This window comes from Sinocyclocheilus anshuiensis, unplaced genomic scaffold, assembly GCF_001515605.1.
Source record: "Sinocyclocheilus anshuiensis isolate Anshui unplaced genomic scaffold, SAMN03320099.WGS_v1.1 scaffold2043, whole genome shotgun sequence".
Taxonomy (NCBI): Eukaryota; Metazoa; Chordata; class Actinopteri; order Cypriniformes; family Cyprinidae; genus Sinocyclocheilus; species Sinocyclocheilus anshuiensis.
Genome location: NW_015548419.1, coordinates 137,539 through 159,961, shown reverse-complemented (window position 1 = coordinate 159,961; position 22,423 = coordinate 137,539). Strand labels below are relative to the sequence as shown.

Here is a 22,423-nt window from a genome sequence, read left to right as displayed (position 1 = left end):
ATGGTTGGGTTAGTCCATATTTGACCCAAAGTTGGGTTGAAACAACCCAGCATTTTTTAGAGTGTATATAAGTGTTGTCGCAATACAAAATACTAAAAATGTGCCAAAGATGTAAGTTGTCAATATTAATACCAGCGTAATCTATTGATTCTTTATACACTCTAAAAAATGCTGGGTTAAGTACAACTCAGTGCTGGGTAAAATAGGGACAAACCCAGCAATTGGGCTGTTTTGACCCAGCAGTTGGGTTAAATGTTTAACCCAACCTTCTGGGTAGTAACCCAACCGCTGGGTCAAAACAGCCCAATTGCTGGGTTTGTCCCTATTTTACCCAGCACTGGGTTGTATTTAACCCAGCATTTTTTTAGAGTGTACCAATATGTGGTCCAACAGCAAAAATATTTTCCTTAAAAATGTAACCGTTAATATAAATATTAACATATTAAATGAAGTAGTCTTGCATTACAAATAGGAAAATATTGTTTTTCTTTTAATTAGTCAAGTTAATATTCAGGAGGTGATTCAGACATGTAAGTTTCTACATGGCACTGCTGTTGTCGTGTCTCTTTCTCTTTCTTTTCTGTTTCTCTCACTCTCGTTTTCTCTCTTCCACAGGGCTTACTTCAAAAGCTTTATCCCTCAGTTCCAGGAGGGGGCTTTTGCCAACGGAAAACTGTAGATTTACTGTGTGTGAATTAGGAGCTCTCTGATTTGAATGGAGGGTCTATGAACATGATGTACAGGAGTCAAGCAAGAGTCTGTAAAAGAAACCTGACTCACAAGTCTGCCAACTGGTCCTCTTCAATGCTCCGGCCCTCACAAGCAATGTCATTTGGTACATTTAAAAGTACTGTGTGTTTTCTTTTATAATTTATATGCTATTTGTGTTTTCTCATGTTCTTTATGAATAGATTGCATCAATAAATCAAGTTACTTTGCTGCTTTACTCGGTTTCTAGTTTTTGTTACTCTTATGTTTTAATATTAGTTTTACTTTTAAGGTGTTTTACATTTTTGTACCCGTTTATTTTTGTCAAATCTGATAAATCATTAGCTGAGGTGTATCAGTGTGTTATTTTGGTAACACTTCTACAATAAGGTTCCATTTATTAACATTAGTTAACTAAATTTAATAAATACTGTAATAAATGCATTGCTTGTTAGTGCATTGCTGCTCATGCATCGCATTGTTAGTTATTGTTAGTTAATCCATTAACTAATGTTAACTAATAGGGATAGGAACTAACTCCAATAAGGCCATGCTTGGATGAATGTGAATATCTTGGATTTGACTGGAGTGACTGTCACTCATAACTCCCCTAGTTATTAGTATTTTGTAAACATAAATTGTGTTACCATTTATTACCAAGATCAGACAAGGCCTAAATGCTATATCTGTTAAATCTCGTCTTTTCACTATTGAATTGTCTTTTTGACTGTGTCAGGAGAAACCGTGAAATCTAAAAATCGAATCATTAACGCCAAACAGATTGGATAATTTGAGGCTTCAAATTCAGTTTAATATTTTGGGGTCAGGGTTAGTTCAAATCCTTAAACCCCAAGAATTAAAAATGGTAATAATGATCCTTGCCCTAGCAAACACTAAGTGTGAGTTCATCAGTACTTAACTTTAAGAGAGAGAAAGAGTTCAGCGCAAAACTTCATGTTGGTTCAATATCGAGTTGCATCACACAGCTATTCATATATCCATAATAGTTTGTAAATATGTATGAAGTAAGTCGTCATAGAAGGTCATTATGGTTTTTTTTTCCAATTAGATTCCACAAAACTGGAAAAAGCATCTAAATTATGACCACTTTTATTTCTAAAATTGTTTGTTTAATCTTGTAATTTGCCAAAGAGAATGTAGTTGCTCTGCATTTTGAGACATTTGGTTCCAATTTGCATGTATGTGTGAGTGAGTGTCTGCATGTGTTGTTTTCTTGTGATGGAAAAGTGTCTTGGCGTGTCATCGCTGTCAACCCTGATCGCTTTTAAGCTTTTAACAGGGTTTCGAACATGAACCAGAGTGAACCATATGTGTGTGAGTGTGTTTGTTAAGGGAGTGTAGACATGAACGGGTGTGTGGGAGAGAACCTACAGCTGAGGGAGGGAGAGAATGTGAGAGCGAGAGCACGCTTGTTTTCATCTTTAAGCGCAGGGGTCATTGTCAGGGGTCTTTGTTGGCCTGGGGGTCTGCCCTCTGCTATATTTATTGTTGGTAATGTAGGAGCTGTCGTGTCTAATTGGGAACCACAGGGTGAATGCATTTGGGGCATTTAATAGAATCAAGTCTCTTAATAAAAGAATTAATAACAAGAATCTTTTTGTCTGTTTTCCCATCCTTCCACATTTGGCACTGTAACCTTTTCTGACCTGCTGCTAAACTGGCCCCGTCAGACTGTGTGGACCCCCATATAAGGTAGTGTTGAGCGAGGTAAACCCAAACAGCATTCAGATTTGTTTCTGTTTTCAGCACCCACTCGATCGGCTCTAGTGCTGCATTAACAGTAAAGTGCAGTACGTTATGGATTGGGGGGAAACAAAGTGCTTCCTCCAGTGTATTTCATGCACATGCCAGCAACTTATATATCAAAGTCTACTTTTAATTTCACAAGTTTATATCAAAGAGTTATAATAGGGATGCAGAGGAATAAACAGCTGTAAATGAGGTGTAGTGTGAACCTGTTTTCAAAGACCTTGTTTTCTTTTTGCTCTCCACTTTTAGTGCCGGGGTCTTGGCTGCCAACGTTGCTGCTAATTCCCCAAATCCACTAATCCTGCCTTATTTAAACCATCTTGATGGCAGCAGGCCACAGAAAATAAAAAGCTTGGCAGTCTAAATGATGCTCAGATTCATCAATTGCAACGGTATTGTCATTCTAAGCGGGTAAATTAGCCTTTGAAGGAATTGCTGCTGACAGTTTCAGTTGTTTAAGTACGGGCTATTTTAAAATGACTTTGAACCATCTGGTAATCTGAGTGTACACATATTTCTAAACGGGTTTAGAGAAGTCCCAGCCACAATCACATTTCATGTTTCAACGTGAAAACAAGTTATGGTTTTTCTCAGTATCCTAATGGTGATTATTTGAGAGATAAAACAGCAAATATGGTTGTATTTAAACTGTCTATGGGAGAAAAAGAAACTACTTTAGACTAGGTTTAGTTTAGGTTTTATTTTTGTTTTGTTTTTTTGTTTGTCTTTTTTACATTATGGTCCCATTAGTTCATTTTAATGCATTAACTAACAATGAACAATCATTTGTTACAGTATGTATTAATCTTTGTAAACATAGTTATATCTATATACACATATAATACACATAAAAATTCAACTGTCCATTGTTAGTTCATGTTAGCTCAGGTCCATTAAATAATATTAACAGATACAACCATTGATTTTATTCATGTATATTTTTAAAATTAACATTCACTAAGATTAATAAATGCTTTAGAAGTCATTTTCATTGTTAGTTCTTGTTAACTAATGTTAAAAATTAATGTTTTTTAAAGCTGTACCTTGAAGCCCTGAGAAAAACTATTGCACACCATTATTTCATGGTTAAAAATCATATATATTCATTGGCCAACCTCTGTATTTAAAATGACTTTCACTAGGTGTTTATTAGGATACTTTGGGACTTATGTAGCAAGACTCAGCAGCATTTTTTATACAAAACCATACCGCTAATCGAGAAAACAAGCTTATAGCTTATGCTACATAGCTCATGATATGTAGCTTTTGTGACAACTTTCCCATGTGACATCTAGCCCCAGTGTCCTCTACGTGCTAACATTTCTAGATCTAATCATAATCTCCAGTACTGGATGTGACGGCCTTTACTGTGACTTTTGCCTCTGTCCTTACCTTTTTCCAGAAGAACATCATCCAAGAATTAATCAAAAGAGAGGCGGGAAAAGTCCAGACATTCGGATCCTCCCAAAACAGTCCGCTTTCAACTCCAACATTAGAGTTTTGATGTCCACAATAAGAAAGAAAAGAAAGCAAATGATTGAAAGTCCCATTTGCCATCTTAGATCACCTCACTCCCTGGAGATGCTAAGAAGACAGGGCAGCGGCAAACATGAGAGGTAATCGGAGCGAAATCGGGAACATTACGAAGGCCTGAATATGTCAGAGCAAGGCTGAGGAAACGCGGCCGCCGCCTTTGCCTGTTTACCACTGCGGAGTTCCCCAAGCTGTCAGGCCTGGCGATTTCATACGCAGTCACGGTTATTTAATACATTCCTCTGGAAAACAAAAGACAAACGCATCATTAAAAGCAAGTCGCTGAAACAAACATTTGAGAGAGGGGAAAACGAGAGACAACGTTTCCTGTTCTGGTAACTCTGGGATACTTTGCGTCCTGATGTCTGCAAATTCAGAGTGACATTAGTGAGAGTTTATTCCCCTCTTCGTTGTCTTGTTCCAGTGGGGGAGAGGAGGGGGCGACGGGGATTGAGGATTGTGGATTTCAGCAGTGGCGGCACTCGTATACGCGGATTGGGTTGTTGACGCGAGCCATGTTTGGGATGATGGAGCTGAGAGGCTTAGCTAATTTGGAAGAGTAGGGGAGATTTGAGGCCTTTTGTTGGAGCCTGCTTGATCTGTTGCAGTGGGGAAAATGGCCTCCGAGATGTCATGGAAATGAGAGAATTAGTCTTTTTTTGCTTCGCTTTGTCAACGTGCAAGATATGTTTTCACCCCTGCTTGATAATAACTTGCACTCGTTAAGCCCTGATTGTTAATTGCTAATTACTCTCCTCCTAGCCATGCATCAAAAGGCAGGAGAGAGCCATGCTAAGTGGATCAAACACGGTCTGTTTCTGGCTCTGGCTGGTTTCTGCTGTTGTCTCCCCTTCACGTTGTTGGGACTCGATGCAGATTTTCTTCCATCTTCCTCTCGGCTGCAAATCGTAAGCGTTCGATTTAGACCTGTAATGGATTTATAGAAGCAAACCCCTCAGGTGCTTCAGCCCTGGTGCACACGGCTCTTGGCTTTCCCCAGTTTAATAACATGGAATTAAAGGGACTGACACTCCATTTGGAATGGAGCATTTGTCAGTGACTAAAGATATGGTCACTTCTTCATGTGAGTTCGTTTATTTTAGGCATCTTATTTCGTGCAGACATCTCTGAACTGCTTTTCCATCTCTAAAAGAGTCATGCCCTTCCATGTTTCCTGCATTCCTCTTACTCTCCGTGTGCGGTAGTGCCTGGCTGGCGGCAGTATCTGGTCAACTGTCAGGCTGGATCGAGTGTTGACCGCTGTCAGGCTGGGAGATGTGCTCTGATGGCCTGTCTGACCTGTCAGAAGGAGTGATGTATACAAGGTAGAGTCACATGGACAGGTGCAGATCAAAAGGCAGGAATCTTTTTAGGAGTTTTGTGAAGCCTATAGTCCTCTACCTATTCTCTTCAAGACTGTTTGTTTATTGTTGTTGAATAATTAGACCAGACACTATTAGGCTAAATGGATATATCAGTAATGTTGTGTAAGTCTTGTTTGAGTCATGTCTTCTTTTTTTTTTACAAATACATATACCACCCTGAAAAGTTGTAGTTTAGTTGGAGGCAGCCCTGGATTTTCTGAAATATCCATGGCCAATATTCTTAAAATCTGCTTTCCATAATGATTCCATAATAGATATAGATTTTGAACGAAGGGAGATTTGTATCTTTGCCAGCATTTTGAGTGGCTCTCTCAAGTGGTTCTTTGTAAGCTTGCCGTACTATTCAAACACACTTGTTTTTGTTGAAAGACACTTTCATGGTGTTCCCCTAGTCTTTTACAGTACCCACTCCGGCTAAATGAGAAATTAACAATATAATAATAATAATAATAATAATTCATTACATTTATATAGCACTTTTCTAGGCACTCAAAGCGCTTTACATTGTCAGGGGGTATCTCCTCATCCACCACCAGTGTGCAGCATCCACCTGAATATGAAAATATTAATAACTTAATCGCTTTGATTGAATTCTGCTTGGGAAAACGAGGCCTTATTAGCGGATATCATGTTGCCATGTTCTTAGATTTGAATAGGAAAAGATTGCTTAATTTTGTTTTGTTTTGCTGTAATTAATTGAAAATGCAGATTGTGTTACAAATGTTTACATTTTCTTGTTACTTGTTATCTAAGTTGTTTTTTTTAAATAGCAAACCATTGTTTTCCTTTTTAAGAAAACATCTACAGTAACAATAGCAAATAACATCTTAGTCTACAAATATTTTGTTATACAGTAGCAATTAAATATGTTGAGGATTAAATTGTATTAAAGGGATAGTTCACCCAAACACATCTCTTCCATCTTTATTTGACCCTCTAACTCTAGCACTCTCTATTCTAATTCTATTCTTTAAAAAAAAATTTTAGACTTGCATTCTATTCATTTACTAACTGATGAGACTTGTTATAGCACTTGCATATCATTGATTTTGATTGCTTCCATTGTCCTCATTTGTAAGTCGCTTTGGATAAAAGTGCCTACTAAATGACTAAATGTAAATGTAAATATTTAATATATACATTACTATAAAGAAGATTTGTTGATTGTGTTTATTATTAATAAGTTTCATTATTTATTGAACATGGGTCACTTTTATTGCATTGCTGTGTTAATAAAACCCATTAAATGTGATAAAACCTGGAACTCATAGTCTCTCTGTAGACCATAAATCTTTAATGCTGTGGTACAACAAACATGCCCTTTTAATTAGTTTTTGATGCAGAAGTTTAATGCATCATTACTGATTACCAAATATGTAACTCCAGCACAGCTGTAAACTGCTGACCTCTGTGCCCTTGACCTCAGAGGGCTTTAGAAGGGGAGCTAGACAAGCAGTGGGCAGCGAGCACAGTGAGGAGAGTGTACAGAAGAACCGAGAGGCTCGTGCCGAGTGCCTCAAACCCCCCTTAGCTGCTTAATTAAATTTTCCACTTTTCCACACTCGCATTAAGCTTTCATTCAACCGGACAGAATGGATGCTCTAAAGGAGTAAACCCCAGAGAGGGACACTGCTCCCTGACTATTCTACTTCCTATCCAAAAGAAATATGTATATAGCTGTACATGAAAGGTAAATAAATCTTCATGCCGTAGGAAATTGGATAGGGTCAAAGTAACACTCAATGTATTATCTGTTTCCATTTCTGTAAGGTGGAAAAATGTCACTTGCATTGTATGTCTCACCTCTCCAGTTCTTTAGGCTTATTATTGGGTGTTATACAGGCAGGTGGAGACAAGTGAAGTTAAACTCGTGTACAGACAGGTCAATTGTGAAGAGACTCCTGCTCACTGAGTCAGCATGGTTTGTTCTCTTTAGGATTGTCAGAGGGCCCTTACATCATGAAGAGATGATGCAAGAAATAATAGAAAATAAGATGATATTATTAGTTATTGCATCAGCAATGTACGATCATGCATTTATAATTGTCCACAATAAAACTGATAGTTCCAGTTCTAGATACAGATTGGCCAAATTCCAGCAGTGCTAAAACACACAATATAGTGATAGCTTATGCTTCCTGTTAACTCTTTTTCTACAAAATATCAAGATTTGTTTGTTTCCAATGAAGCATAAACATTGGAACATTCTCACATTATTCCATATAAAACTTGCCAGGTTGAGTGAATGCTGTCATTAAAGCAAAAAGGGGAATATACCAATTACTAATGTAGTCTTTACACTGCAAATGTGGCACAGAAGCAGCAACCTAAGCAGCTTCTACACCACACACACACACACAAAAAGTTTAATGCTGCACAGAACTGGAAAAAATGCATTTACACAGGAATTACAATCACAAAAGGTGTTTTTAAAAAGTCATGTTTTAGATATTTTATTACTAATATAGAAACACGATGAATGAAAACATTAAGCTATAAAATATATACCCTGTCATGGCTAACTAAAAGTTTAAGGCTACATCACAGTCACTTCTGATAATGGGGCTGAGATGGGTCAGAAATGACATTAATATGACTTTTGTGTGGCACGGAGTCTGAATTTGGAGCAGACACAAAGCCTGTCAGTGCAGCCTTAACTGTATAAAGGCGCCCTAAGAACATTTTAAATTATTTTCATTTTTTGAATTAAACTTTTCACTCAAATTGTTTACTTAGATAAACCTTAGTCACATCAGTATGGAAGCCCGTTTCCGCCACTGGATAAAAAATAAAGGTAATTGCGACTTTTTATCTCACAATTCGGACTTTTTTTCACAGAATTGTGAGATATAAACTCGCAATTGCGAGTTATAAAGTCAGAATTGCGAGATATAAAGTTAGAGTTCTGACTTTGTTTCTCAGAATTGCGTGATATAAACTCACAATTGTGAGCTATAAAGTCAGAATTGCGAGATATAAAGTTAGAGTTCTGACTTTGTTTCTCAGAATTGCGTGATATAAACTCACAATTGTGAGCTATAAAGTCAGAATTGCGAGAAAGTCAGAATTGTGAGATAAAAAATCGCAATTACCTCTTTTATTTTTTATTCAGTGGCGGAAACGGGCTTCCATACATCAGGGACTAAACCTTCTAAAAAATATATAATTTAACTCAATGCAATAAAGTTTTAATGCTAATTTGTGACATTAAACTTTTAAGTATGTAGAAACAGTTCATAAAAAAAAGTTATGAGTGGCTGTGCTAAATTGTGTGTGACTTGTATGCTATACTGACTATATTGACAATATAGCACTGCTTCTCCTACCCAATTTCTTCAAGCTCATCTATAATTAAAACAACAAGGACACATTTGTTCTTTAAGCCCTCCTCAACAAATTACAATTGCAGTTAATATGTAACAAATTTGCCTCAAACGGTTTGCCGCAAGCCTCATTCGAATCTGTGGCAATGTTTGCCAAACCTATCCTCAAATGTTTGCAAGAAAAGCAGTATTACGTTTTTGTAAGAGCTCACAAATGCTCACTCGTTCCTCCTTTCTTATCAGTGAGGCTTGTTCTGGTATAGCTCGCACCTGGGCTTTTTACACATTAGTGTACTTGTCCTATTTATGTACTGTGACATTCCATGTTTGTAGCACTTAGACACATCGACGACATGCATACAGGTTTACAGGAACCTTATCAGATTAGACAGCCGAACACTTGGTCCACACTTGTGCTCTAAACAAATAAATTAGCATTCCATGAGGCTTGCTCCTCATCTCCATACCCATTCATACTTTACGTAGATCTGAAAGAGCAAGCCCAGTTGTGTTCTGAAACAATTTTCTCCATTGTGTTCAGCGCCTTTGATGAAAAGCACTCGGAAAGTGGCACCTGACAAAATAATTCGCAAAACAAGGGGGTAGAAGATGTTAAAACTCTCAGATATACCTCTGCATCTTTCCTCTACTGCCCTCTCGGAATAAAAGCTCGCTGTGATGGGTCATATTTGCCTTGGCCAAACACCGAAGGTTTACGGGAAGACCCTTTTTCAGTAAAGACCAATGCTAAATCTTTCTGTCCCTCTTTAAAGTCCCCCCACCTCTCCTATTTCTACTCCATTTGTTAAGTTCTTCCACTATACGCTCCTGCTTTCCATCCCCCTCTTTGTTTTTAAGTGGCCATCACTTCGTTTTGTCGCTCTTTGTTTTGAGTCAGCCACACATTTGTGACGCATTTCCTTCCATTGTAGCAGGAACCGATTCTTGTAGTAATAACTCTTTCAGAACCACAGTCAAAGCTGCAGTTTGTGTTTGTGTATGGGTACATTCAGTGTACTGCCAGCAAAACCATTTTTTTAAAGACTACTGGCAAGCATAAACACTTTTTTGTAAACTTTATAAAGGAGGAATGTTGTTCAGTAACAGGGGGCATGATATCGAAAAGAATTCCTGCATCACGTTCTTCCTTGCCGAAATAGATCCTGACCACTTGGTTATAGACAGCAGGTGGTGGAAATATAAGTAAATAAAGAATGCTCCATTCCGTGACAACTCTGAGTCATTGAAGACGAGTCTCTAGGATTTCTCCATTCACAAACACATAAACAAGAAAATAAATGTGAAGCTGCCTGGCTATAGAATTTGGGTCTTTCACACAGCCTTCATTGTTCTCAGCTGTCCAAGTCAGTTACGAAGATACTCCTCTGTGTTTACCATCTAAATGATAATTCAGAATAATCATGAACTCTTTTATAATTGAATATTTTTGCTTCAGTATGTTGTCTTTGTTATGGAGTTGTTCGTCTTTGTCTTAGTAAAGAAAGCAAGAAACGAATAATGAAGTGCCGTAATAGCAGATGTTTGAATTTCAGCTGGTGGTTTTGCTTGAAGAATTATTGTGTTGCATTTACCATTTGAGCAAGTCTTTCATACACCAGGGATATTATGCACGATAGACAAACCAAGGCCATGTTTCCTACTTTTCTGTAATGTGATTGGCTTAATCAGTGGAAATGTTCCAGCATGAATTCATTTTCTATCCTCTGAGTTTCGTATTCCCTCCAGGCCTGGAATGTTCACATTGTGGCTCTGTTCTGTTTCAGACCAGTCTACATTAGTTGCCAGGGAAGCCTGCAAATAAAATTTCAAGAGATCACTGAAGCACTAATCTAGATCAGGTATTTTCACCAGTCAGTAATCCACAAAGCACATGCCTCACTGGCCTCCACCCAGGACTCCCAGGCAGATTGTGACCTTAATTAGGTGCGCCAGTGCCTCCAAATCTACCCCATATTGCATACTGGCAACAATTGTGGGGATTCGTGTATGTAAATCAGTTTGCGCTATGTCAGGGGTAGGCAAGTTCGGTCCTAGAGAGCCGCAGTCCTGCAGAGTTCAGCTCCAACCCTGAAAACAAAACTCACCTGCCTATAGCCTTAGTAATCCTGAAGACATTGATTAGCTTGTTCAGGTGTGTTTGATTAGGGTTGGAGCTGAACTCTGCAGGACTGCAGCTCTCTAGGACCGAACTTGCCTACCCCTGCGCTATGTCAATAAAATATGTGAAAATATGATTTTAATGCTACGTTGTTTTGTTACGGGTTTAACTCACCCATCATTTTCCCAATTGGACACTGAAGTAACAGGTTAAATATGTGATAAACCAAGTAAAAGTTATATTGCATCCTACCTTCCCCATGTGCCTTCGTTGTGTTTACCTCAGAGTACAGCACGTGCGTTACGTACGTTATCAGATTAGAATGAATGCGTCTCATATTAAATCTGGGTTAAGGAGCTAATCCATTTATCAGTAGCCTATATTCCCCTCATGACCAAGTTAATGCTATGGTTTATGGACACATGCGATGGAGTATTGTATATGAAAATGGTATTCTGAAATAGTAACCTTTTCGTAAGGGCATAGTAATTACACATAAAGCCTATATGTAGTTGAGCTTCTGTGCTTACTGTATGAGTTCCGCCAGTTTTCTGTGCAGTCAGCTGTTTATTGCAGTTGTCGAGTGTATAAGACTAAAAATGGCCGCATTCATTTACCCTGCGAACAGCTATAATTCTCTTTCCCTAAGAAGAGATCAGAACTGGGCCAGACAACGAGTGACGTTCACCGTCACCGAAAACGTGCGTCACTTCTGTACTTATTATTTTCCATAATGCTCAGATCAGATCAGATCAGATGGCAGACAAGTATAGAGAAACACAAACGACAGCCCTTCGCATATATAAAGGCATAGAAGAAGAAGAAAAAACATGAGATATCATGCATATTTGTTTTAATCATAGTATATTGCTTATTATTATTATTATTATTATTATTATTAGTCTCATGGACATTTTGTATAGCCTACCTACTGAAGTAGTGGTTATCAGTCTTATTATGGGTAGGCTATGTCTTTGGAACCGGTGTTCACTCATACGTTCTCTTCATACTTAACTCGAAATAAATGAACTCAAAATGAACTTATATGAAACGGATGGTTACTGCAGTGAAGTATTCAAATATTTCCGCTTTTCTGTTTATGGCTGGCAGTGCATTAGGGCGACATGTCAAACTAAAAATCAATGTTTCCCCAACAACACCGGTTCAAAACCCGACTAGAACTTTGATTGCATTTTTATACACCATCTCCATAGCGTACCCATGTGTTATGAATTCACAACATGCATTTCTAAATATAAAAAATCTCCGATACCTACACAAAATAGGATGGGACCCCACGTAGGAATGTTAAACTCAACTCTAAGAAAGTGTTGATATTATACAATTGATAATCCCCCTCCCCCAATAAACTTTATTGTACCACTGGCGACATCTATCTGTTCTCCGGGCTATAAGGGTGAGTTTGATCCAGACTGGATTCTCAATTATGTCTGAAGAATTGTGATAAATGGGCTGAAAAACTGTTACGATGCAATAAAGAATTGGAAAATACAACAACAACAAAAATACTGAATTGAAATTCTTGTGTTTCGAACTCTAGAAAAAGTGAAAAACTAAAACTCCATGGTGACCAGCGAAATTTAAGAGCAACTGCACATGCATGCTCGCAAATTAAAAAGCGCACACATGGGTCCGAGAGCACCATGCGGACCGCAAAGCTGTGCTCTGCTGCCACTTTCTATGAAACCCACGACCACGTCTACACACTCTCCTGTGTTCCGTGCGTTCAGGACCCGAGAGCATGTGTCCACAGACCACCCAGTGAAAGTTAAAGGTGGGGAAAGAGGGGAGGGAATCCTTGACACGTCTTTACCGTGCCTTTACCAAGGAAACCCATGCGCGTGTGCTCTGACGCAACTGCCCATTTTTGGAAACATGCGTCAATGGTCGAAACCAACTGTGAAATGGGGGTGGCTGTGTAAAGCAAACAAGTTTAAATGAAATTAAAGCATTTTAAACAATCCTCATTTGCTCAATAGGATGTATAATTTAATATTTACCCATATTCTGTCATAAACGTTGTACTGGACAGTAATGTCTGGCAGTAATTCTATAAAATATGTATGTTGCACCCCTATTTTGCTGTGCGCCTTATCAAGGCTGTGACGCGTAGACGCGGGTTGGCGTTGATAAGCGGAGCTACGAAGTAGAGTAGTGCCATTGAAGTGAGTCATCTAACGACGTGACCTGTAGAAGTAGCACTGAAGTTCACTTAGTCGCCAAAGTCCAGAGCGGTACACTCATCACTGCCGTGAGTCACTGCTATAGGGACAGGACTAAACCTACGAGAGCACAGAGTTCACTGAAGAAAAGTAGGTGCTTGACAGATTTTTTTTTTCTTCATTTTGTCTGGTTCTAGTAGAACATCTCAGTAGCGATGAATATTAGGCATTAGGTTTACACGGGAACATCTATTTATTGGACTGTTAAAGAGACTACACAATTTGAGAGCGTTGACTTCTCCAATAATATAATATTACACAGATATGCCTGGATTTAACATACTGACCGTTAAGAAGTATTTTGGATATAATTTTTAGATTAGGTATAAAGGAATCGCTTTGTTTTTGCCACTGAAGACACTCTGGTCGTGTGGGAATTCATTATCAACCTTCTGAAATTGCCTCCTCTTTCCCTGGATCATGTACCAGGATTACACCGGGACATACGACACATCCTCCCACGGCAGCAGCAGCTCACCGGCGCACCCGGACACCAGCCCCATTCCTGCCTCCAGCTACCAGGTAGCCTATACTGATGTGCTTGAGTGTCCGTATCCTCATGACACTTACCATGTTTAATGGTAAGATAAATAGTAATAGTACCACATAACACATAAATAGTCCTAGTACCATGTTATCATAATTAATTCCAAACTAGCAAGATATGCACTAATGCACAGCATATTCTCTTCACACACTTTACATCACAGTGCTCATACTACATTACACATAGTAAGCTACGTGTTGTTAAAATACACGACAATGACAATATGTAATTAGAAGCAGCTCCGCTAAATAATAACATAGTAGCACATATCAAAGTCTATACATAGTAGCATAAACTGCGATGCAAAATGTGACCAAACTTTCTATACATCGAGGACTGGGGTCATTGGAAGTCATCGGTTGTCGTTTTCATGATGTGAACTAAAGTACATTCAGTGGCCCTGTATGCATGTTTTTGATAGAAAAGCAACGCAAGTGTTATAAGTGCTTAAAAAACTTGACACTTGATTATTGCATATAGACGGACGATGCGCCCTTACCTTAAGTAGCTATACATGCGTACCTTAAGAATCCAGTGTGTGCTACATTTTTTCATATAACTGTTTTCTGAATTGCTAGGTTTTAAAAGAATCGTATCTGATCATTATTTTCAAAAGAAAGTGCGCGAAAGACGCACATAGCTTTTATGCATTTCTGCAAAATGCGTAAAATCCAAACAGAGGAATCCGTCTCGCTCTCTTAATAAATGATTCCCAGAGGTTATTTCTTCCCCGTCTTGCAGTCTATCGTTTTGTTAAGACAGTGCACATGTTGGCACTCATAACATTATGTTTCCGTGGAATTAGGCATCTTTGTCAGATAAGGGTAGCAGTGGCGTGGGTGGTGTACGTAATGTGAACACGGAGAAAACGTACGTAGTGGCCACAGGATGCCACACTTCCGGGACTTCCACATAAGCTATTGCACTTTACTAACCTTTATCTGAATATATGAAAAAAATTTTTTTTAACCCTTTAACCGTAGTTGAACTGTAAAGTTTAGGGTGGAGAAAATTAAGCCAATTCGGATATCGAGAACATGGAAATGTAAAAAGATAAGACCGGTGAGGGCTTGTAGCCTACCTAAATGAAGACATTGTACACAAACGCTGGGCTATACATTTTAAAGGACTGACTAGAACTGGCTGATATGGTGAATTTAATGAAACGGCAATAGACTGTATGAATCATTTGGTAGTCACACAATCATACTTAAGTAAATGCATGTTTTTAATATGTGTGATGGGGATAATAGGATATAGCCTATGCATTTTAATGCATGGAGAAAAAAAAACTCACAAAATAGTCTATGCTTAAAAAATTGTGAAAAAGAACACATTAAATCACACTTTATTTAATTCTTGCATAAAGCTTGTCGCAAATAATGTCAATCACATACATTGTAATGTATCATTGTTATCTGTCTATGGTTATACCAGGAGTGTTACATTGTATGCATTATATATTACATGTTTCAAGTAAAGTTTTACTAACAGCTAAGAAGTTTAGGCAAGTTTGTGAGAATTTTCCGATCTTGATCTCAGCGCGAATGAATGGGAGCTTGTGCACCGGTCGGTCAGTTTGGCAACTTGTTCCCCAGACTCTGGTATTTTAATCACATCTGGTACGTTTAACAGCTCCTGTCAGAAATTCCCGAGCATCATCGTCTTGTAGGGTTGCTGTTTTAACTACTAAACCCATGGAATAAACTGCCCCCTTTCGATTCCAGCATGCGCTGTTTTGACTCCTTTTGGGGGAAATCAAGTGAAGGGGAAAATTCGGGTACATTTCAGGAGAAATGAGCGCAACGCTGTAATTTCGCAACACAACAGAGCTTCGTAGAATGATTCAGTAACATGTTTATATGTTGACCTTCCCGGTCGCTTGTGAAGGATTAATTCAATGAAAAAACAAACGCGACAGTTCCTGGAAGGTACTGGAGTCTTTCGCAATACTAAGTTGTGGAAAACTCTTCTCTACCACCTTAAGCAAACACTATGCTTTTAGTGAAAATAAAACACTAAAGTGAGACTTACGAACACTGACGTTTCGCTCTAGTCCTTTTTTTTTTTAAATACACGAAATGATTGCTGTTATCCTTTTTAAACAACACCACGCTTCCCGTAATTCATTCCCCTCCAAATGATTTGTGGTAAACATGGTCCGTCACATTAAGTCAGTTTCCCGTTAAAAATCCCACTAGGAATGTGTGAATGGACTGGAATTTGGTGGATGGAATGTGCTGGCACAGGATCCCAGTTCAGTTTCCCGGATGACAGAAATAAAGAGCAGTCTTATAACGTGATTAAGCATTTGTCAGACTGCATATGTAAAAAAAACATAGCCTATAACTTGGGTACATTTTACAAGTAATATTTGGGTAATAGCCTTGTTTGTACTGCAACTATCACTACGTAATAATTTACAGATCAGAAGTTCACATATTTTCAAATGTGACTATATATGAACAAAGATTTGTGTTATTAATCTTTTCTAAACTGACATTATTAACATTAACGCTATTTAAAACTGTTGAGCATTCATTCATGTTAGTAATAGTGGACCCACTTTATATTAAGTGTCACTAACTGCTGTGTACTTACATTTAAATTAATCATTGGATACAATGCACTTATTGTGGACATACATTGTACTTATATCTAAAAAAAAATACCTTTCTTTAATTCATGTCTGTAGTTACATCTGTAGTTGTTTCTACCCCTACACCTTAACCCATCCTTAAACCTAACAATACAACCAAACCTCTTCCTAACCATAACTGTATCTCGATAACCTAAGCCTATCTCAATAACAATCAAGTGTTTTGCAATTCAAGGTGTACACATTAGATACATTGCACCTAACTTTTTTTATTTTTTTTTATTTAAGTACATAGTAGTTAAAGATCTAATATAAAGTATGACTGCAATAGTGATTATTGTTAATTAGCAAATAAAAAATAGTATTAATAAATAACTTTAACACTAATAAAGCATTAACAAATACTACTAATACATACATTTGATTAAAATCAGTATTTTATTTCAGTCGTCTTATAAACGAAGAACCGTACTTGTTATAAGTCATATTCACTTCTTATAAGACAGTCAGTCAGTTTAAAAAAAAAAGAAAAATCTGTTGTATACCCACACTGCGGTGAATCCGTTGCCCGTTGCATCACAGAGGCTATTATCTAACACTGGTTGGCTTCTGTCAGGGAGGGTTGTGGGCTTTCCCATGATTCACCGTGTGTGTGTCACCCTGTCGCTCTGGGGGTCAAGCAGTCAAGAGGGCACAGAGCGAGGTAGCACGTGGAATGATTCATTAATCTGTGATGATGGAAATTTGTAAAACGGCTAAAAAGTGGGTGGCTGGGGGACTGCAGTAACAAAGACTAAAAATGAATCATACAATTTTTAACGAACAGTGAAAGTCAGAGTTCTAATCCTGAGTTTTTTCATCAATATTTACACTTTAATCTCTTAATACTTTTTTTTTCCACAGAAGTACAGAGTAGACATGCCTGGCTCTAGCAGTGCCTTTATTCCCACAATTAATGCCATAACGACCAGTCAGGACCTGCAGTGGATGGTTCAGCCCACAGTAATCACATCCATGTCTAATCCATATTCCCGGCCTCACCCGTACGGCCTGTCGGTGTCTAGTGGCCCGAGCCTCCTCGGCCACACAGCCCTCACACGGCCCGGGGTCATCCGGTCCATCGGTGACGCCCGGGGTCGACGCAAGCGAGACGAGCAGGTCAGTGACAAAATCAAACCAACAAAACCAGTTTTAACATATAGAACAAAAACACAAAAAACATCTGCTGAATTATTGAATAACGACATTTTTTTTCTTTTTAGAGTTGCATTACAGCAGAACTTTGCAGCATTAATACTGTTATTCTCTTTTTTATTACTGTGAAGCTGCATTGAAACAATCGTTATTGTACAAGTATAATATAAATACATTTGACTTGAAATATGTTACTTAATATGATGCAAGCCTTGATTTTTTTTTTTGTTGTGAGAACGATTTCTCACAAACAACTGGAAAAGTTTACTTGGGTGAGTGCTCACTCCTCATTCTGTGTGTAGCTCACCCCAGAGGAAGAAGAAAAACGGCGAGTTAGACGAGAAAGAAACAAACTAGCTGCAGCAAAATGTCGGAACCGCAGAAGAGAACTGACCGAGATGCTGCAAGGGGTGAGTTTTCTACCATTGTTACAAAAAACAACAACAACATTCTCTAAAATTACCAGCACAAGGGAACACATATTTACCAAATACTCCAAATGAAATGTCCACAACTATCGCTAGGCTTATTTTCACGCAATTCTCAGTGGTTAAAAGCTGAAAAGACCATAAAAAGAAGGTTTTACAGCCACTGAAAGCCAGTGTTGTCTGGCAGACAGGGGGAATGCCTCGAGTCCCAGACAATTCTGGCTGTAATTGAACTACTTAGCTTTATAATGGCATCTCTCAGGCTGTCAGGCCTGAAACATGAGGGAGGAATGTGCTACAGGGGGTTGGAGGGAAGCAAACGTCTGATATTGTTCGAGGAGGAAACCGCAGCTAACCATCAAACCCCACACACTGCTATCTTCCCTCTTCCCTTCCCCCACTCTTTGCTTCATTCCTCACCAAATAAGGAACTGTGTCTTCTATGACAATAACTATGCCCTTTCTTCCAATGTACTGTTTCTTTCTTTGTAAATTAAGCATTTGTTTTGCTTTTAGTTTCCTACTTCCTCATAGCCATATTAATGAGTCAAAGACAGCTATGGTTTATATATGACTAGCCACATTGTTATGTCAGTGTTTTAACCTTCTGGAGGCTTTGACAGTTGTTCCAAAATATTTGGTGCTGTGTCAAGTGTCCTGTTTAACAAAGCTCAAATTGATTTGGGAAATAATTGCTTGTGTTTATGGGTGTGCCTTTTAAAGTGCCAAAGTGCTATGAGAGTTCAGTCAGGAAAAGGTTCGGGTGTGGATGAAATTTGGCTTTGTACCCTAAGATAAGATAAGATAAAATAAAAAATATTTCCTTGTTGTTATTTATGTATAAATAATAATAATAATAATAATTATTATTATTATTATTATAAAAATAGTAGTACTTAGTAGTTATAATTGATAATTACTACTAATTAAAAAAATATATACAGTCTTATTCAATTAAATAGCAGTCTTTAGATATGATAACTGCACTAAGCCATACTGCGATTTTGGTTTAGTTTGGCTTAATTGTGCAGCCGTCGTATAGGCTTACATTAAAGACCAGAATATCAAATAGACATTTTGGGGGTGAGTTATTTTGACTAAGACCACCCAGAGACCACCCTGACAGCGACCTTGTTAAACTTTTTTAAAATGCTTCAATATGTTGAATCCGTAATTACCAGCATAATTCATTTGCAAATCATTTCACAATCCAAAAGAATATCAGACAAAAAGCAGCATGATCATTCATTGTATGTCTTTTTTTTTTTATTCAAGGAGACAGAGAAGTTAGAGGAGGAGAAGGCTGACCTGCAGAAAGAAATCGAGACCCTGCAGAAGGAAAAGGACAAGTTGGAATTCATGTTGGTGGCCCACAACCCCGTGTGCAAACTGCCTCCTGAAGAACGCCACCAAAGCTCACACTCCCAGCAGTGTGCGCCCCTTCCTCTGACCATGCGCTCCAACCTGGGTCCCCGGGGGCCGATGCGTACCCTCAACCCAGTGGTGGTTAAACAGGAGCCTTTGGAAGAAGACTACGATGAGGAAGAAGGAAAAATACAACGTTCAGTCATCAAGCCCATCTGCCTAGGTGGCGGCATGTATTGTTCTGATGGAGACAGCCTCAACACGCCTGTGGTGGCTGCTTCCACCCCGTTGTCCACTCCGAACAACCCAAGCCTCATCTTCACCTACCCCAGCATGCTTGAGCCCGAGAGTCCTTCACCCTCATCGGAGTCCTGCTCCAAAGCCCACCGCCGTAGCAGTAGCAGCGGCGACCAATCTTCAGATTCCCTTAATTCTCCCACCCTCTTGGCGCTTTGAAGGAAAAATCGACGGTGCTCCTTTGCCATTCTCATGGATCTTCAGAGCACGCTCAGCTAGGATTTGAGTGAGGACTTCACCTCAACAAAGCTGAGAACCCTCAAAGGGCTAATTTGCTCATTTTATTTAAACGTTTCAGAAGAGAGTGTTTGTTGTCATTGTTGTTTAAATGTATGTGCAAATTCCACTCGCTGTTTCAGCTACAAATAGTCGTGAGTTTCTGGAATGCGGATGAAAAAAGGGGAGTAGAGATTTCATCTTTCATCTTTAGAAAGACTCCGAGCATCTTGCAGTCGGCTGCCTGTACAGAAGAGCAAGATATTTCCTGCTGGCTGTCTGACTAATAAGAGATTGGAATTGCTTGCAAGATGTTGATAGGTACAGAATAAGACGTTGGACACTACTATCTTTGGATTTGTGATGTGTGATTATTGTCCCTTTGTATTTTGTGTCCTGCTGTGTTTATAATATTTAGGGTTCACTGGATGAGCCTCACTGCTGAGTGTCGAAAGAACCATCTTGTATAATAAAATGCTGACCTTTGTTGATATTTTGTATATGCGGCACAAGCACTAAGACCATTTGCCAAATTTACATAGCTTTTGTTATGTAAAGCAAACAAAGCAACAAAAATGAAAAAAAAAAAAAAAAACACTTTCTAGCATCAGCGAATCTAACTGTCAGGGATTTTTGTCTGTGTCAGTGAGCCATACAAGCATTACTAGAAGCAATTGCACAGAGAACACAATATAACGGTGTGCATGAGGGAAACTCTAGCCATATTAGGCTCTGCCTCTAACCCTGACATGGCAATATCGCTTTTGTATTGGCGCACACTGTGGTTTTCAAATAATAATAAAAGAAACTATTACTTTTCTAATATGTACTTTTATGTCTGGCCCTTTTTTCAGGGTACAGTTTAAACTGAATCATATATCAGCCATAGGAGCACTTCTCCCTGAAACACTGGTTGGCTTTTATTGCCGCACTTGGGAACAGATGCATTTGTCAGCAACCTTACAATCAAATAAAAGGCCATTCTTTACAGTGATGGAATAAACAGGGAACGCAAAATGATATTGAATGTTTGATGCAAAAGGGGAGTGTGGTGTGCATCAGACACTGAAGAAAAGATACACATTGCAATATTTCTTGAAAAACATTCCATGGAAAAGAAGACTGGACTTCAGTGAGATCTCAAGGTTACTGTTGCCACAGTCAGATAATAACTGAGGGTGAATGTGAGTATTTTGTTGTACAGGATGCAGCAAACTGAAACAAAACAAAACAAATGTGGCTTCTGTTTGAAGAACTTTGTTGCTTTATTTATGTCAGGAACTTTCAAGGATCTAGGAGATCATTTCAGTGTTCGTTATATTGAGTATGAGAGATTCTAGTTGCGAAAACCAATTTAATACCAAAAAAAGGAAAATGTTTAAGGACTGTGTGCTGTAAACTGTTCTCTGTTGGTCTTTGAACCCTGTGTAATTTGAGCAAGCCGTCTGTACAGCTTTCTGCACATGTCCTGCTTATCGGTCTGTATTCTCTCTCTCTCTCTCTCTCTCTCTCTTTATATTGCTTTTACTGTTGAAAGACAGAAAACAACCTACAAAAACAGCAATATGTAAGGCAGTGTTGTTCCTTTGGTAATTTAAGTTTATTATAATGATAATAAAAACATTTCCAAAGTGGTATTTTTGGATAGTCGTATTTTGCTGTGCACAGTGTTTTGCATATGTTGGATATTTCATTGTTACAATGTGGTGCTTTTGTGTTCCTTTGAGTCAGTCACAAGATGGTTGAATGCACCAGCTTTATGCGTCAGTTATTCATTTATCTCTTAATTTCTGCACTCAATCAGAGATGCAGATTTATTCATCCTAATATTGGTCTGTGAACCTAAATCTGCCATGAAACTTTGATAGACAGCTTTGCTTTATCCAACTGATGACAATGTAAGACAATACTTGCTTTGTAAAATACATAAAACATTTCATAAATGGGGATGGTGGTGTAGAGGAAAGAAGAAGCAAAATAAGCATGCACATACTTGCATGTACTGTACATACAGTTGTAAATACAGTACTTCCTGCTCATAGTTCATCAATGCTTCTGCTGTTCTGGTTATCAAACTGCACTTTATGTAAAAACAAAATGTATTAACTTGTATGTTAGGATGCTAATTTGGCCATACAAATGAGGGTTTGTGGGGGTTTACTTTCTCTTGAAGAATCACTTTATATATATTAATTTCAGAAGTCAAAATTGATGTTTTGGTTAAAGGTGCATTCATTATCTTGCATTACTATGAGTGGTTGACCCATTGTCTCATTTCACCGGATCACATTTTATAATGATTATGTATTAAGTTGAAAATGATTTGCCAAGTTTGAGATTTGAGTCAATTTTAAAAACATTAATGGCTGTTTTGCGGTTGTGTATTGAGGTTCAGGCCAAATTCATGTGTCTGTGTGGAAATCTTTTATTTTGAAATAAATATTTCGATTTTAAAATCTGAAATGTGTATATACATATTATTTCAGATATATCATAGCACTGATGTAGTCTCAAATTATTGTAAGAATAATGCTTTTCCAAATGTTTATCAGTTCCATGACTCATTACTAAAATTATTTGCACTGAAAATAATAAAATAAAATAAAATATCAGAAAGGATAACAGTAATAAAGATCAGATTAGTATTGGTAATTCAGTTAAGACAAATTCACACAGCAATCACACCCTCTACCAAC

At 38.2% G+C, this 22,423-nt stretch overlaps 2 protein-coding genes across 4 annotated transcripts in view; both read left to right on the top strand.

The window, feature by feature from the left end:
- babam2 (BRISC and BRCA1 A complex member 2) overlaps positions 1 to 937 on the top strand; it is an 83,121-nt gene extending 82,184 nt beyond the window's left edge. Inside the window, exon 12 of the mRNA XM_016444691.1 lies at positions 616 to 937. Coding sequence (XP_016300177.1) covers positions 616 to 679 — 64 coding nt within the window. The 3' untranslated portion in view covers positions 680 to 937. The remainder of the gene's footprint in view (positions 1 to 615) is intronic.
- Positions 938 to 13,006: 12,069 nt separating this feature from the next.
- On the top strand, positions 13,007 to 21,899 carry LOC107656746 (fos-related antigen 2-like). 3 transcript variants are annotated; one of them, XM_016444690.1, is made up of 5 exons: positions 13,007 to 13,171; positions 13,511 to 13,603; positions 17,131 to 17,385; positions 17,724 to 17,831; positions 19,125 to 21,899. In XM_016444690.1, exons 3-5 carry the CDS (start codon positions 17,146 to 17,148, stop codon positions 19,668 to 19,670), a joined length of 894 nt encoding a protein of 297 aa, XP_016300176.1. In that variant the 5' UTR covers positions 13,007 to 13,171; positions 13,511 to 13,603; positions 17,131 to 17,145; the 3' UTR covers positions 19,671 to 21,899. The 3 variants fall into 3 exon arrangements, with proteins under 3 accessions (XP_016300176.1, XP_016300175.1, XP_016300174.1); XM_016444689.1 differs by having other exon boundaries at positions 13,400 to 13,603; XM_016444688.1 differs by having other exon boundaries at positions 13,007 to 13,603.
- Positions 21,900 to 22,423: the final 524 nt, after the last annotated feature.

Bases quoted from the DNA above. Each gene is read 5' to 3' on its own strand.
- LOC107656746 (XM_016444689.1), top strand. From the start codon at position 13,502: ATGTACCAGGATTACACCGGGACATACGACACATCCTCCCACGGCAGC. The intron at 17,386-17,723 runs GTCAGTGACAAA...TTCTGTGTGTAG, and splicing joins GACGCAAGCGAGACGAGCAG to CTCACCCCAGAGGAAGAAGA. The intron at 17,832-19,124 runs GTGAGTTTTCTA...TTTTTATTCAAG, and splicing joins TGACCGAGATGCTGCAAGGG to GAGACAGAGAAGTTAGAGGA.